The following is a 15,688-nucleotide window of genomic DNA, read 5'->3' as shown; positions in this document are numbered from 1 at the left end:
GATACAGCCGCGGGAGCAGTTACAGCCGCAGGAGCAGTTACAGCCGCAGGAGCAGATACAGCCGCAGGAGCAGTTACAGCCTCGGGGAGACTTGGTAAGTATGGCATGCTTTAACCCTTTTGCTTCCTTTTTTTACAGTCATTTCCCTGGCCAATCACAGGTATGCTAATACGTCACATGGCTGTGATAAGGTTGGGAGTGGTCTTTTGTGCAAATGAACAGTTACTGAACATTGCTGACTTTTGAGCAAAGTGTTCGGGTAGCCGAGCCAAAATTAACCGGCCAATGCTCGTACCGAATCTGAGATTGGTGAAATTGAACCAAATCTGTTCACTCATCTCTACTGGTGATTAATAAAGTCTTACCAATGGCGGGCTCCCGCACCCTGTGTTGTCTGTGTAGTGCTCTGCCCACGGGGAAGGAGAGCGAGCGGTCAGTGGGATGAACCCTGGTCTGTGCGGTCTTTAGAAAGACAGCCAGGAAAGCAGACCCTGGTGTCTCCACATCATCATCATCACCAACATCATCAATAACATCATCACACCACTAATACGATCAATACAATCATCATCATCATCATCATCATCACCACAAACATCATCAGTAATATCATCATCCCCAACATCATGAATTACAGCGTCACCAACATCCATAACATCAGCATCATCACCAACATCATGAATTACAGCGTCACCAACATCCATAACATCGTCATCATCACCAACATCATGAAAAACATCATCATCATGATCAATAACATCAGCATCATCATCACCAACATCATGAAAAACATCATCATCACCATAATCATTAACATGATCATTGTCATAAACTTCATCTTCATCACCATCATCACCACTATCATCATCATCATCATTACCATCATCCTCTCCCCATCAGTCTTGCAGCTTCGCTTGTCCATGTGTGATGTGACCTCTGGATATTTATTAGGACATTAGTGACACATTTCCCTTCATCCATTACAGCCGTTCTCCATCTTTGGAGATATTTGTTTTGTAATTAGGTCCAGGATCCGTTTTCCCTCTGGATTTTGAGCCTTTCCTCCTGTAGCCGCCGGTGAGTACATGTCCGGGGCGTGAGCTGTGACTGTCGGACAGTCTGTGGTGACATCTGACGTCTCCGGAGCTTCTCTCACCACAGACCACATCAATGTAGAATGTGCAGGAAACAAAGACTAAAAGACAAACTGCAAAACATGTAATGAAACCCAACTCCATCAATGATTATTAACCACAAACATGTATCTAAAGTAAAAGAACGTTGTCCCCAAATGTGGACGGCCCCTTTAAGTATTATTTGTCCCATCTCTTCAGGGATGTTTAGGAAAACTTGGAAATTTGCTGGTTGATTCGTGAAGTTCTGATCCAGCGTGGTCTCCATGAATTGTCCAACACCAGTTTCCAATTTTCTTGATGATTTGATTCCCAGATGTCCTCAGTTTGGAGTTTCCATGTATGATTATAATGGCCTGCAATGTAGAGTGGGAGAATATGAAGAGCCAGCTGACGTGCTGGGAGATGTCCTCTACATTGAATGCGTGCAATATGATGGAGATGGAAGAGATGTAGAAGACCATATGGAGAGTATGGAGAAGCACCATGGTCCTTGTGGCTGTGACGTGGGCACATGTTCGAGCTTTGCTTGACCCTAGCATGTTCTTCTTCATTATGATGATGTGTCTCCAGAGAGAGTTCAGAGTCAATACTGTGGGTATGAGGGTCAAAATTAAAGGTGTAATTGTCCCACACATAAGAATCACTTTATAGGGGAACGTTATGGCGATAATCTTGTGAGATGAAGAAGTGTTCAGCTCAAGCTCTTGAGGAGGCACCAGGTACATAGTCCAGACGGCCGGCACTGCCACGCAGACAGACAGTGCAGCCGATATGACCAGCAGCTTGGGCAGATATGTGGAGATTCTCATCTTCAGGAGGAGCAGGAGGCCATTGCTGAAGCTGACGATTCTTAGGCAATAGTAGTTGCAGAGCCAGACTGTGGACCAGTAGTTACAGGAAGCCAAAAATACCAGGACGTGGAGGACCCTTAAATGAATCTCTCTGGCCAACATTATGTAAGTTTCAAAGCCCCTGAAGATCATATCCAAGACTAAATCCGTCTGGAAAAGGACATTAATAATCCCGATCAAACTGAGAAGTAAATCACAGGAACTCAGGTGGATGCCCTGGTGCCAGTCCCTGAAATTCACCCCTATGATCATCGAGTTCAGGCAGATCCCGGTGAACCCTGTAACAAAGCCAACAATCACTCGAGATATATCCCGAGCAGACGACATGAGAAGATCGTGTCACGGCTGCCGAGAGCACAATGTGTCATCTGAACTGTCCACGGACGTTAATGGGTAAGATTAACAATGTAAGTTGGGAGGTGTCTGGTTTCCATGTTCATTTGGCTTTCCTGGTGGAAGATGACGAGGTCTAAAATTAAGTCTGACAACAGATCTCATCATTTCTAATCACCCAATCATTGGTGATAACTGCAAGCAGAAGCCAACAGAGCGATGATGATGAGAACCATGATGATGATGAGTTACTCTGCCATACAACATCAAGACTCGTGGAGAAGGGACCATAACAAGCTCCATTACTGACCCATGACAGATACTTCAGATGTCCACTTGTCTTCCTCATGTGACACGTCCAGTGTTACATAAACTAGATCTGATACAATTAGAGCAAATATGGAAGCCCACCTTAGTTTCTGCTTTTCATCCATATTTGTTGTTTGTTTTGGACTTGTTTTTACTGGCGACGTCTCTGTCACGAGTTCTGGGGATGAGCGGTGCTTGAGAAACGGATCCGATAATGGAGGACATAATGGACGACCATCGGTTAGTGTCCATTTCCCAACGGCTTAAGTATTAAAAAAAGAAAAAGCAGCTTCAGTTACTGAAGTTTTTTTTTGACCAGACAAATAAGTTACGCAGATATTTTTGATCCAGCTAAAAAACAGATTGCAGGTAGAAAAGAGGGAAACGGAGATATTTTAAGACTATTCCATCCCCATTCGTTGGATCATTTTGTTTCTATTTTTGTCACCCCAGATGTGGATGATGTGAATACAGTCCTAACCACATCGGGCAACCGGGGGATGAGACAACTACGGTGCACACTGTATGGTAGAGCTGGTGCATCGGGTGTATATAATGGGTTCATGTCTCCATCTAGAGGGTATAGACAGCAGTATGGGATCATCTACTAAATTGCAATCTACTAAAATGCTAGTGCATGCCCTCATAATCTCCCGCCTCGACTACTGTAACATCCTCCTCTGTGGTCTCCCTGCCAACACGCTCGCCCCTCTCCAGTCCATCCTTAACTCTGCTGCCCGACTGATCCACCTCTCGCCTCACTACCACCCCACTTCTCCTCTCTGCATGTCCCTCCACTGGCTTCCAATCTTCCACCGTATCCAATTCAAACTACTACCGCTGACCTACAAAACCATCCATAATCTGTCTCCTCTGTATATCTCTGAACTACTCTCCCACTACACTGCAACACGTCACCTCCGGTCCTCCCAAGATCTCCTTCTCTCCTCCTCTCTCATTCGCTCCTCACGCAACCGACTTCAAGACTTCTCCCGAGCATCCCCAGTCTCCTGGAACTCGCTGCCTCAACACGTCAGACTATCCCCTACCCTTGCAAACTTCAAACGGAACCTGAAAACCCACCTGTTCAGAAATGCCTACAATCTACAATGAACTCGCTGCCGCCCGACCACCGTGCGGAGCTGCCGCCCCACCACCGTGCGGAGCTGCCGCCCCACCACCGTGCGGAGCTGCCACCTGACCTACACCCCACCTATTGTCTCCTCCCCATAATCCTATAGAATGTAAGCCCGCAAGGGCAGGGCCCTCTTCCCTCTGTACTAGTCTGTCTACTGTAACTTGTATATGTATTTTGTATGTAACCCCCTTCTCATGTACAGCTCCATGGAATCAATGCTGCTCTATAAATAAATAATAATAATAATAATCTATACAGGGCAGCTGGCTCCATCCATCTAATGCGGCCTTCTATCTACCTTTGAAGGATATATGGTGTGATCAGGTCTCTTTGAAAGGCTCAGTCCTTGCAGGCACTTCCTATATAAAACTTTAATGTATATGTAAAATATGAGAAGTCCAGACTATATGTCTCTTTTACAATGTAAGTCTATGGAGTCTCGTTCTCAGCCTGGTTCTGAGGCTCCATAGACTTACATTGTAAAAGCCTCTACCGGCTCACCGATAGAGCACAGTGTAGTCCGGGGAGACAGAAGAAGAGAACCTGGGAACTGGCGAGGATGCGATCGGTGAGTACATGACCGCACTAGCACTGCACGCACACTCTCACAGGTTTAGGCAATAACAGGTTTGGTGGGAGCTTCTTTAGTAGAAGATGAACTGCTGATAAAGCCCACTATAGACGGGCTACTATACAGGGGGAGCCGGGGGATGGAAGGGCAACAAAAATCAGAAACAATGATCATGAATTAACATAATATAAGGAATCCTGGGATCATGTCTACGGATCCAGAACATATCATTCTACAAACACTATGAGCCTCATGGCCTCCTCGTAGGATATGTGTAATGTTTATCTGGAATGGTACCAGTCACACCTGAAGCTCAATCCCAGTATATGAATGTGTGGAGTACGAGGACTGACTATGTAACAGTCTATGTGGCTAACTAATAAGGGGCTCCATGTAAGTGAGGGCATGCTACAGTGCTCCTCCTAGGTGAACCCTCTAGGATCAGTGTTCTGCCTGTTGGGTTAAGTTCAGGGTTCCCAGAATTTTTGTGTTCTTCACCAGTTTGCTTGGACAGATTGCCCTCAGGATTGTTGTCCTCAGTTTGAGGCTAGCCTGGATCATGATGATGGCTTTTGCTGTAGGAAAGACAACTATTAGAGACCAGCTAACTATGGAACTCATGTCACTCATTGACTTGGAGTAGAAGACAATGGTCTCTGCCGTGTAGAATATTCCTGACAATGTTATTAACAGAATCATTGTTATTATAGCATTGACGTAGGGCCGGAGATTAGGATGAAGAGACTCCGGATTGTTCTGCTTTATGTTCCATATGTGTCTTAGAAGGGATGAAACAGAGATGATGAGCGAGATGAGAACCACCATGAAGGGCAGAAAACATCCCAGCACGTTGGACATCACAGTGTACTCAATGCTTTTAGATGCTATCACCACACTGGTCAGTGTCGTATTCCCTAAATGTTGTTCCTGAATTTTAAGAAAAAGAATCCAAATTGCTGGAATACTGATGATCAATGAACCAAATCCAGAGAATACGATGAGGTAAGGAAAGAACGTTGTCAGACATCTCTTCATCCAAGGAAAACAGGTATGGCTGAAATTGGTGATGGTGGTACAGTAATGGGCACAGAGAAAGGCGGTCAGCCAAAATGTGTAGAACATCAGGAAGGGCAGAGGGATAATGGTCACACTGAACGCCAACGTCATGTAGGAAGCCGAGAACCACAAGCCAAAAAAGTTTCCAAACAGAAAAGCCCGCAGAGTGATGTTCACCATTCCCGTAACCATATGGATGACGTCTGATGGGGGCAGCCTCCAGCCGCCTCTGAGGCTTTTCACATTGATAATGACTATCCATGCATTCAAAGAAATAGATACTGCTCCTTCAAGACTAAAAAAGACTAAATACATCAGGACCCACATATTGAGGTGGAGATCTGCCGCTTCTTGCTCATCATTACAGTCTCTTACTATATAATGTCTGGAATTTGACTAATGCAAAGTAGCTCGGCTATTGCAGTGTCGGCAACACCGGAATTAGTGTAACAAGAAAAAAAGTTCTTTTCTGGAGAATGGACAGGGTTAAAAAAGAATGTGAAGGATATTTAGGCTCTATCCCCCCATTACATTGTCGGCTTGGGCTGTACTAGATAGGAACAAGATTACAAGGAATAAACAAAACAATTCACTATGAAGATGAACCGCACATGTCATAATAAAGAAGATGGAAAAAAATAAGAAAATGAAGAAAGGAGAAGAAGAATCAGAGGCCGAATGTGGAGGAACAGGAGAATAATTAAAAGAAGCTAAAGACTGAGAAGGCCAAGTAATTCAATCTAAAAACGTAAGGAACAAGAAGAAGGAGAAGAATCAGAGTCGAATGTGGAGGAACAGAAGAATCAAAAGAAGCTAAAGACTGAGGAGGCCAAGAAATTCAATCTAAAAACGTAAGGAACAAGAAGAAGAAGAATCAGAGTCGAATGTGGAGGAACAGAAGAATCAAAGAAGCTAAAGACTGAGGAGGCCAAGTAATTCAATCTAAAAACGTAAGGAACAAGAAGGAGAAGAATCAGAGTCGAATGTGGAGGAACAGAAGAATCAAAAGAATCTAAAGACTGAGGAGGCCAAGTAATTCAATCTAAAAACGTAAGGAACAAGAAGTAGAAGAAGAATCAGAGGCCCAATGTGGAGGAACAGAAAAATAATCAAAAGAAGCCAAAGACTGAGGAGGACAAATAATTCAATCTAAAAATGTAAGGAACAAGAAGAAGTAGAAGAAGAATCAGAGGCCCAATGTGGAGGAACAGAAGAATCAAAAGAAGCTAAAGACTGAGAGGCCAAATAATTCAATCTAAAAACGTAAGAAACAACAAGAAGAAAGCGAAGAATCAGAGGCCGAAAGTGGAGAAACAGAAGAATCAACAAAAGCTAAAGACTGAGGAGGCCAAGTAATTGAATCTAAAAACGTAAGGAAGAAGAAGAAGAAAATGGAGAAGACCGTTCAAAGCAATGAAAGGAAAAAAGAGAAGAATCACAGGAATGAGAAGAAAAAGATGAGATAAATGAGAAGACCTGTACAAATACAAGATGTCTTCTATCTCACTGAGGACAATTGTACAATTTCCCGGTCGTTCAGCTTTCTAGTTGTTCCATCATTGAAGCTCCTTAGATCTGTGAATCATTTTGTGACTTACGTGTCTTTTTGCCCTTATTTCCCATCATTTCCTTATTATTTTCATGCGATTGTAAACATTCAGCAAGGTGTTGTACAGTTTTGGATTCCCCAGTATCAGGATAATTCCTTGCAGGGTGCAGAAAGAATAATGCAAGAGGAGGAAGAACCAGAATCCTGTGGAGGCGAAAGTGAAGACGTTCAGCAGTAGGATGAGTTGGGATGAGTAGAAGGTAATGTAGAGCGCTAGGAGAGAAGCCATGGTCTTTATGCTATTAACATGAGCGGAGATCTGTGAATCCCTGAAGCTGGACGATTTCTTCATTCTAAGGACATGAAGAACCAGGGAAGCCAATGTCAAACCTAAGGACATGAAGATCAGAAGACATGGCAGGCAGCACCACAGGACAATGATGGGCAGAAACGTGCTGGTCTCCACAACTAGGAGGAAAGAATTACTCCTCCATTCTGTGCTATTACCACAACTTGGACTTGTGGTTAAATTTGAAGATAATGGAGAAATGACCACAAAAGACAAAGCAATTGACGTAATGATTAGCCAAGGAAGAGCAGCTGAAAACCGGGACTTCATCCACACAAAGAACTGGAACTGGAAGGTTGTAATTTTGATGCAGTAGAAGATGCAGAGCCAGGAGGTCATCCAGGAGCTACATGCAGCTATCGGGGTGTACACCCCATACAACCACTGAAAGAAATGATCTGATAGGAAGATCTGAATCCAGAAGTGATAGATCATGATGCTGCCCATCAGAAGACTCTGCATGAGGAGGTTACACAGCCCCAGACTGAGGAGGATTGTGTCTGCCGGACTCTGCTGTCCTCCGCTTCTCCAGCCTCTACAGCTCATATATGTGATCAGCACATTGGAGAACAATCCGACAGATAAATCCAAAAATATGAAGTCCCCCAGGGCTAGGAGTCCCAGCTCCATCGGGAGGTGCTGGTGGTTGTTGTATTGTCAGTGGTTGAGCGCTAGTAAACTAGAAACCATTACAATTTTGTTTCCAGGCACTGGATTTGCATACTGACTTGCAGATGTAGACTTTCTTGTGTCCTTAGAATTGCTTTAATGTGGTCAGTGTCAATAGGAATGTGACAAAACAGAAAAACAATTGTTATTGGGGCTAATAAAGCCATCAGGCCAAACTGAAGAAAGGTCCCAGGACAAAGGCGTGAAGACGTGCCACAAGGGTCATCAAAAGTTTACCATTTATTGATCTGTCCTTTACTGAGTGAGAATCAAACCATCCTAAATACAGTTTGTAAAGAATCGACTTCTGTGTTCCCGCCATCGGCAGGAAGATTTATGGTTATAAGAGGGGTAGGATGAGAGTATGAGGAAAGTTAACGGGGATGTCTATCTTATTTCACTCAGAGATCCTGCTGTTGTGATGACCAATAGACGGTGCACAGGCCTCAAGCACCCATCACCCTACAGGGTGGACAACGGGGACAGAGAGGGATCCAATGCCCCAATCCTGGCTGGAGATGAACTGAAGAGTCACAGGTTACAGAAGAAGAAGAATCCATAAATATATTCAGCCTGAACACAATGGATGGAACATGAACCTTCATAATAAGCCAATCTCCCATGTCATTGGTCTGCACCGGAGAGCAATGTCCACTGATCCTACAGATGGATTAGGAGAGGACTTTTCAGCCCTAAATGTTGTGTACAAGCGACAAGATGCACTTGTTGACAATGCAGCCATCCCAAGGAAATGTTTCTAGGAGATGAGAAAGAAAAGGAATATCAGATGTGATACAGTAAGAAATAGAAGAAGAGGCAGGAGGACAACCATGAGCAGGACGAGTCAATGATGTTATGACACCATGCCAGAACATATGAAGATTCAAGAACAACATCTTGATTTGGGTGGGCATCAAGATGGAGAATCAGAAGTTGGAGAAACTCAGAGCAGATACAACCCCTGGCAAAAATTCTGGCCTCCAGTGGCTCTGAGGACATTCATTCAGTTGTTTACTTTTGTTTATAAAAAGAGGATCACAGACGGCACAAAACTAAAGTCATTTCACATGGCGACTTTCTGGCTTTAAGACACAGTAAAAATTCAAGAAAACACAATGTGCAGTCAGTAACGGTTACTTTTCAACACCAAACAGGGGGGGGAAATTGTGGAATCACTCAATTATGAGGTAAAAATAATGGAATCATGAAAAACAAACAAACAAAAGAACAGTCCAATACATCACTGGTAGGTTGTGGCACCACCTCTGGCTTATATAACAGCTTGAAGTCTCTGAGGCATGGACTTAATGAGTGACAAACAGTATCTTCATCAATCTGGCTTCAGCGTTCTCTGATTGCTGTTGCAGATCAGCTTTGCAGGTTGGATCTTGTCATGGACCATTTTTTTTAACTTCCACCAAAGATTTTCAATTGGATTGAGATCCGGACTATTTGCAGGCCATGTCATTGACCTTATGTGTCTTCTTTCAAGGAATGTTGTCACAGTTTTTGCTCTATGTCAGGATGCATTATCATCTTGATAAATGATTTCATCATCCCCAAACATCCTTTCAATTGATGGGATAAGAAAAGTGTCCAAAATTTCAATGTAAACTTGGCCATTTATTGAAGAAGTAATGACAGCCATCTCCCCAGTGCCTTTACCTGACATGCAGCCCTATATCATCAATGACCTTGGAAATTTACATGTTCTCTTCAGGCAGTCATCTTTTTATTGTTTAGCTTTTCTGTATCTAAATCCCATTTCCTTTAGGTGGTTTCTTACAGTTTGGTCACAGACATTGACTCCAGTTTCCTCCCATTCGTTCCTCATTTGTTTTGTTTTGCATTTCCTGTTTTGGAGACATATTGCTTTAAGTTTCCTATCTTGGCACTTTGATGTCTTCCTTGGTCTACCAGTATGTTTGCCTTTAACCACCTCCCCATGTTGTTTGTATTTGGTCCAGATTTTAGACACAGCTGACTGTGAACAACCAACATTTTACAACATTGCGTGATGATTTACCCTCTTTTAAGAGATGGATAATCCTCTCCTTTGTTTCAATTGACATCTCTCGTGTTGGAGCCATGATTCATGTCAGTCCACTTGGTGCAGCAGCTCTCCAAGGTGTGATCACTCCTTTTTAGATGCAGACTAACAAGCAGATTTTATTTGATTCAGGTATTAGTTCTGGGAATGAAAATTTACAGGGTGATTTCATTATTTTTACCTTAGAATAGAGTGATTCCATAATTTTTCCCCCTGTTTGGTCTTCAAAAGTAACCGTTACTGGCTGCACATTATGTTTTCATGATTTTTTTTGAGTGTTTCTTCAAGCCAGAAAGTTGCCATTTGAAATGACTTTAGTTTGGTGCCGTCTGTGATCTGCTTTTTATAAACAAAAGTAAACAACTGAATGAACATCCTCAGAGCCGGGGGAGGCCAGAATTTTTGCCAGGGGTTGTATAATGATGTTTCTTGTCTCCATATTCTATCTTCTCCAGAAACAAACCATCAACAGGAAACGGTCAATAAGGTAAATCACAGTATGCCTACTCCAGTCTATGTTATTAGAGTCAAAAGGATGAGACCCACCACAGACTTCACATCCATGGGACCTCAGATCAATATATGGAGGTCAGACAGGAGTATCTGGACCTGGGACCTCAGATGAATATATGCAGGTCAGACTTGTGTGACTGGACCTGGGACCTCAGATGAATATATGGAGGTCAGACTTGTGTGACCGGACCTGGGACCTCAGATGAATATGTGCAGGTCAGGCTTGTGTGACCGGACCTGGGACCTCAGATGAATATATGGTGGTCAGACTTGTGTGACCGGACCTGGGACCTCAGATGAATATATGGAGGTCAGACTTGTGTGACCGGACCTGGGACCTCAAATGAATATGTGCAGGTCAGACTTGTGTGACCGGATCTGGGACCTCAGATGAATATGTGCAGGTCAGACTTGTGTGACCGGACCTGGGATCTCAAATGAATATATGCAGGTCAGACTTGTGTGACCGGACCTGGGACCTCAGATGAATATATGGAGGTCAGATTTGTGTGACTGGACCTGGGACCTCAGATGAATATATGCAGGTCAGACTTGTGTGACCGGACCTGAGACCTCAGATGAATATATGCAGGTCAGACTTGTGTGACCGGACCTGGGACCTCAGATGAATATATGGAGGTCAGACTTGTGTGACCGGACCTGGGACCTCAGATGAATATATGCAGGTCAGACTTGTGTGACTGGACCTAGGACCTCAGATGAATATATGCAGGTCAGACTTGTGTGACCGGACCTGGGACCTCAGATGAATATATGCAGGTCAGACTTGTGTGACCAGACCTGGGACCTCAGATGAATATATGCAGGTCAGACTTGTGTAACCGGACCTGGGACCTCAGATGAATATATGCAGGTCAGACTTGTGTGACCGGACCTGGGATCTCAAATGAATATATGCAGGTCAGACTTGTGTGACCGGACCTGGGACCTCAGATGAATATATGCAGGTCAGACTTGTGTGACTGGACCTGGGACCTCAGATGAATATATGCAGGTCAGACTTGTGTGACCGGACCTGGGATCTCAAATGAATATATGCAGGTCAGACTTGTGTGACCGGACCTGGGACCTCAGATGAATATATGCAGGTCAGACTTGTGTGACCAGACCTGGGACCTCAGATGAATATATGCAGGTCAGACTTGTGTGACTGGACCTAGGACCTCAGATGAATATATGCAGGTCAGGTCAGACTTGTGTGACCGGATCTGGGATCTCAAATGAATATATGCAGGTCAGACTTGTGTGACCGGACCTGGGACCTCAGATGAATATATGGAGGTCAGATTTGTGTGACTGGACCTGGGACCTCAGATGAATATATGCAGGTCAGGTCAGACTTGTGTGACCGGATCTGGGACCTCAGATGAATATATGCAGGTCAGACTTGTGTGACTGGACCTGGGACCTCAGATGAATATATGCAGGTCAGACTTGTGTGACTGGACCTGGGACCTCAGATGAATATATGCTGGTCAGACTTGTGTGACCGGACCTGAGACCTCAGATGAATATATGGAGGTCAGACTTGTGTGACTGGACCTGGGACCTCAGATGAATATATGCAGGTCAGACTTGTGTGACTGGACCTGGGACCTCAGATGAATATATGCAGGTCAGGCTTGTGTGACCGGATCTGGGACCTCAGATGAATATATGCAGGTCAGACTTGTGTGACTGGACCTGGGACCTCAGATGAATATATGGTGGTCAGACTTGTGTGACCGGACCTGGGACCTCAGATGAATATATGCAGGTCAAACTTGTGTGACTGGACCTGGGATCTCAAATGAATATATACATTTCAGGCTTGGGTGACCAGACCTGGGATCTCAGATGAATATATGCAGGTCAGACTTGTGTGACTGGACCTGGGACCTCAGATGAATATATGCAGGTCAGACTTGTGTGACCGGATCTGGGACCTCAGATGAATATATGCAGGTCAGACTTGTGTGACCGGATCTGGGACCTCAGATGAATATGTGCAGGTCAGACTTGTGTGACCGGACCTGGGATCTCAAATGAATATATGCAGGTCAGACTTGTGTGACCGGACCTGGGACCTCAGATGAATATATGTAGGTCAGACTTGTGTGACTGGACCTGGGACCTCAGATGAATATATGCAGGTCAGGCTTGTGTGATCGGACCTGGGACCTCAGATGAATATATGCAGGTCAGACTTGTGTGACTGGACCTGGGACCTCAGATGAATATATGCAGGTCAGACTTGTGTGACCGGACCTGGGACCTCAGATGAATATATGTAGGTCAGACTTGTGTGACTGGACCTGGGACCTCAGATGAATATATGCAGGTCAGGCTTGTGTGATCGGACCTGGGACCTCAGATGAATATATGCAGGTCAGGCTTGTGTGACTGGACCTGGGACCTCAGATGAATATATGCAGGTCAGACTTGTGTGACTGGACCTGGGATCTCAAATGAATATATACATTTCAGGCTTGGGTGACCGGACCTGGGATCTCAGATGAATATATGCAGGTCAGACTTGTGTGACCGGACCTGGGACCTCAGATGAATATATGCAGGTCAGACTTGTGTGACTGGACCTGGGACCTCAGATGAATATATGCAGGTCAGACTTGTGTGACCGGACCTGGGACCTCAGATGAATATATGCAGGTCATACTTGTGTGATCGGACCTGGGACCTGAGATGAATATATGGAGGTCAGATTTGAGTGACTGGACCTGGGACCTTAGATGAATATATGGAGGTCAGACTTGTGTGACCAGACCTGGGACCTCAGATGAATATATGCAGGTCAGACTTGTGTGACTGGACCTGGGACCTCAGATGAATATATGGAGGTCAGACTTGTGTGACCGGACCTGGGACCTCAGATGAATATATGGAGGTCAGACTTGTGTGACCGGACCTGGGACCTCAGATGAATATATGCAGGTCAGACTTGTGTGACCGGACCTGGGACCTCAGATGAATATATGCAGGTCAGACTTGTGTGACCGGACCTGGGACCTCAGATGAATATATGCAGGTCAGACTTGTGTGACCGGACCTGGGACCTCAGATGAATATATGCAGGTCAGACTTGTGTGACCGGACCTGGGACCTCAGATGAATATATGCAGGTCAGACTTGTGTGACCGGACCTGGGACCTCAGATGAATATATGCAGGTCAGACTTGTGTGACCGGACCTGGGACCTCAGATGAATATATGCAGGTCAGACTTGTGTGACCGGATCTGGGACCTGAGATGAATATATGGAGGTCAGACTTGTGTGATCGGACCTGGGACCTGAGATGAATATATGGAGGTCAGACTTGTGTGACCGGACCTGGGACCTCAGATGAATATATGCAGGTCAGACTTGTGTGACCGGACCTGGGACCTCAGATGAATATATGCAGGTCAGACTTGTGTGACCGGATCTGGGACCTGAGATGAATATATGGAGGTCAGACTTGTGTGATCGGACCTGGGACCTGAGATGAATATATGGAGGTCAGACTTGTGTGACCGGACCTGGGACCTCAGATGAATATATGCAGGTCAGACTTGTGTGACCGGACCTGGGACCTCAGATGAATATATGCAGGTCAGGCTTGTGTGACCGGACCTGGGACCTCAGATGAATATATGCAGGTCAGACTTGTGTGACCGGATCTGGGACCTGAGATGAATATATGGAGGTCAGACTTGTGTGACCGGACCTGGGACCTGAGATGAATATATGCAGGTCAGACTTGTGTGACCGGACCTGGGACCTCAGATGAATATATGCAGGTCAGACTTGTGTGACCGGATCTGGGACCTGAGATGAATATATGGAGGTCAGACTTGTGTGACTGGACCTGGGACCTCAGATGAATATATGCAGGTCAGACTTGTGTGACCGGACCTGGGACCTCAGATGAATATATGCAGGTCAGGCTTGTGTGACCGGACCTGGGACCTCAGATGAATATATGGAGGTCAGGCTTGTGTGACTGGATCTGGGACCTGAGATGAATATATGCAGGTCAGACTTGTGTGACCGGACCTGGGACCTCAGATGAATATATGCAGGTCAGACTTGTGTGACCGGATCTGGGACCTGAGATGAATATATGGAGGTCAGACTTGTGTGACTGGACCTGGGACCTCAGATGAATATATGCAGGTCAGACTTGTGTGACCGGACCTGGGACCTCAGATGAATATATGCAGGTCAGGCTTGTGTGACCGGACCTGGGACCTCAGATGAATATATGGAGGTCAGGCTTGTGTGACTGGATCTGGGACCTGAGATGAATATATGGAGGTCAGACTTGTGTGATCGGACCTGGGACCTGAGATGAATATATGGAGGTCAGATTTGAGTGACTGGACCTGGGACCTCAGATGAATATATGGAGGTCAGACTTGTGTGACTGGACCTGGGACCTCAGATGAATATATGCAGGTCAGACTTGTGTGACCGGACCTGGGACCTCAGATGAATATATGGAGGTCAGACTTGTGTGACCAGATCTGGGACCTCAGATGAATATATGGAGGTCAGACCTGTGTGACCGGACCTGGGACCACAGATCAATATATGCAGCTCAGACTTGTGTGACTGGATCTGGGACCTCAGATGAATATATGCAGGTCAGGCTTGTGTGACCGGACCTGGGACTTCAGATGAATAATATGGAGGTCAGACTTGTGTGACCGGACCTGGGACCTCAGATGAATATATGGAGGTCAGACTTGTGTGACCGGACCTGGGACCACAGATCAATATATGCAGCTCAGGCTTGTGTGACCACGGCACCTACCCCCAGCATGTGTACACAAGTCCCACCCCATTTACAGGGACTCCACAATAGAATCCAATACTAAGACCACCATGAAGAGCAGAAATCGCCTCTGCTGTCCCTGGCTCTCAGGTCTCCAGAATTTGGTATCATACTATAGATTATTACTCATCAGGACTCTGCTGTCTTTGGACCTGAGGATTTGATGGCGGGAAGATCTTCTGTTTCTTCCACTGGTGTAGGAAATATGTAAATGGTGCTGTTCTAGAGTTACATGTAATACCCGTGTATCATGTGGCGGCTCGGTGGATGGACCGCGACTCTCGACTGTTGGGCGCCAACAACTGTGATTTGCAATGGAAATGATAACG

At 45.2% G+C, this 15,688-nt stretch overlaps 3 protein-coding genes across 3 annotated transcripts; all 3 read right to left on the bottom strand.

The window, feature by feature from the left end:
- Positions 1-1,330: 1,330 nt before the first annotated feature.
- On the bottom strand, positions 1,331-2,314 carry LOC142259423 (taste receptor type 2 member 4-like). The gene has a single exon (XM_075331835.1). It carries the CDS (start codon positions 2,312-2,314, stop codon positions 1,331-1,333), a length of 984 nt encoding a protein of 327 aa, XP_075187950.1.
- A 2,465-nt stretch (positions 2,315-4,779) lies between these two features.
- On the bottom strand, positions 4,780-5,574 carry LOC142259422 (taste receptor type 2 member 2-like). The gene has a single exon (XM_075331834.1). It carries the CDS (start codon positions 5,572-5,574, stop codon positions 4,780-4,782), a length of 795 nt encoding a protein of 264 aa, XP_075187949.1.
- A 1,442-nt stretch (positions 5,575-7,016) lies between these two features.
- LOC142259421 (taste receptor type 2 member 41-like) lies at positions 7,017-7,922 on the bottom strand. The gene has a single exon (XM_075331833.1). It carries the CDS (start codon positions 7,920-7,922, stop codon positions 7,017-7,019), a length of 906 nt encoding a protein of 301 aa, XP_075187948.1.
- Positions 7,923-15,688: the final 7,766 nt, after the last annotated feature.

This window comes from Anomaloglossus baeobatrachus, assembly GCF_048569485.1.
Source record: "Anomaloglossus baeobatrachus isolate aAnoBae1 chromosome 7 unlocalized genomic scaffold, aAnoBae1.hap1 SUPER_7_unloc_3, whole genome shotgun sequence".
In the NCBI taxonomy this organism is placed as follows: Eukaryota; Metazoa; Chordata; class Amphibia; order Anura; family Aromobatidae; genus Anomaloglossus; species Anomaloglossus baeobatrachus.
The sequence above is the reverse complement of the archived record's forward strand: the minus strand, read 5'-3'. Positions and strand labels throughout refer to the sequence as shown.

What these genes read in the sequence shown, in the direction of transcription:
- LOC142259423 (XM_075331835.1), bottom strand. Translation starts at nt 2,314, where the DNA reads ATGTCGTCTGCTCGGGATATATCTCGAGTGATTGTTGGCTTTGTTACA.
- LOC142259421 (XM_075331833.1), bottom strand. Translation starts at nt 7,922, where the DNA reads ATGGAGCTGGGACTCCTAGCCCTGGGGGACTTCATATTTTTGGATTTA.
- LOC142259422 (XM_075331834.1), bottom strand. Translation starts at nt 5,574, where the DNA reads ATGGTGAACATCACTCTGCGGGCTTTTCTGTTTGGAAACTTTTTTGGC.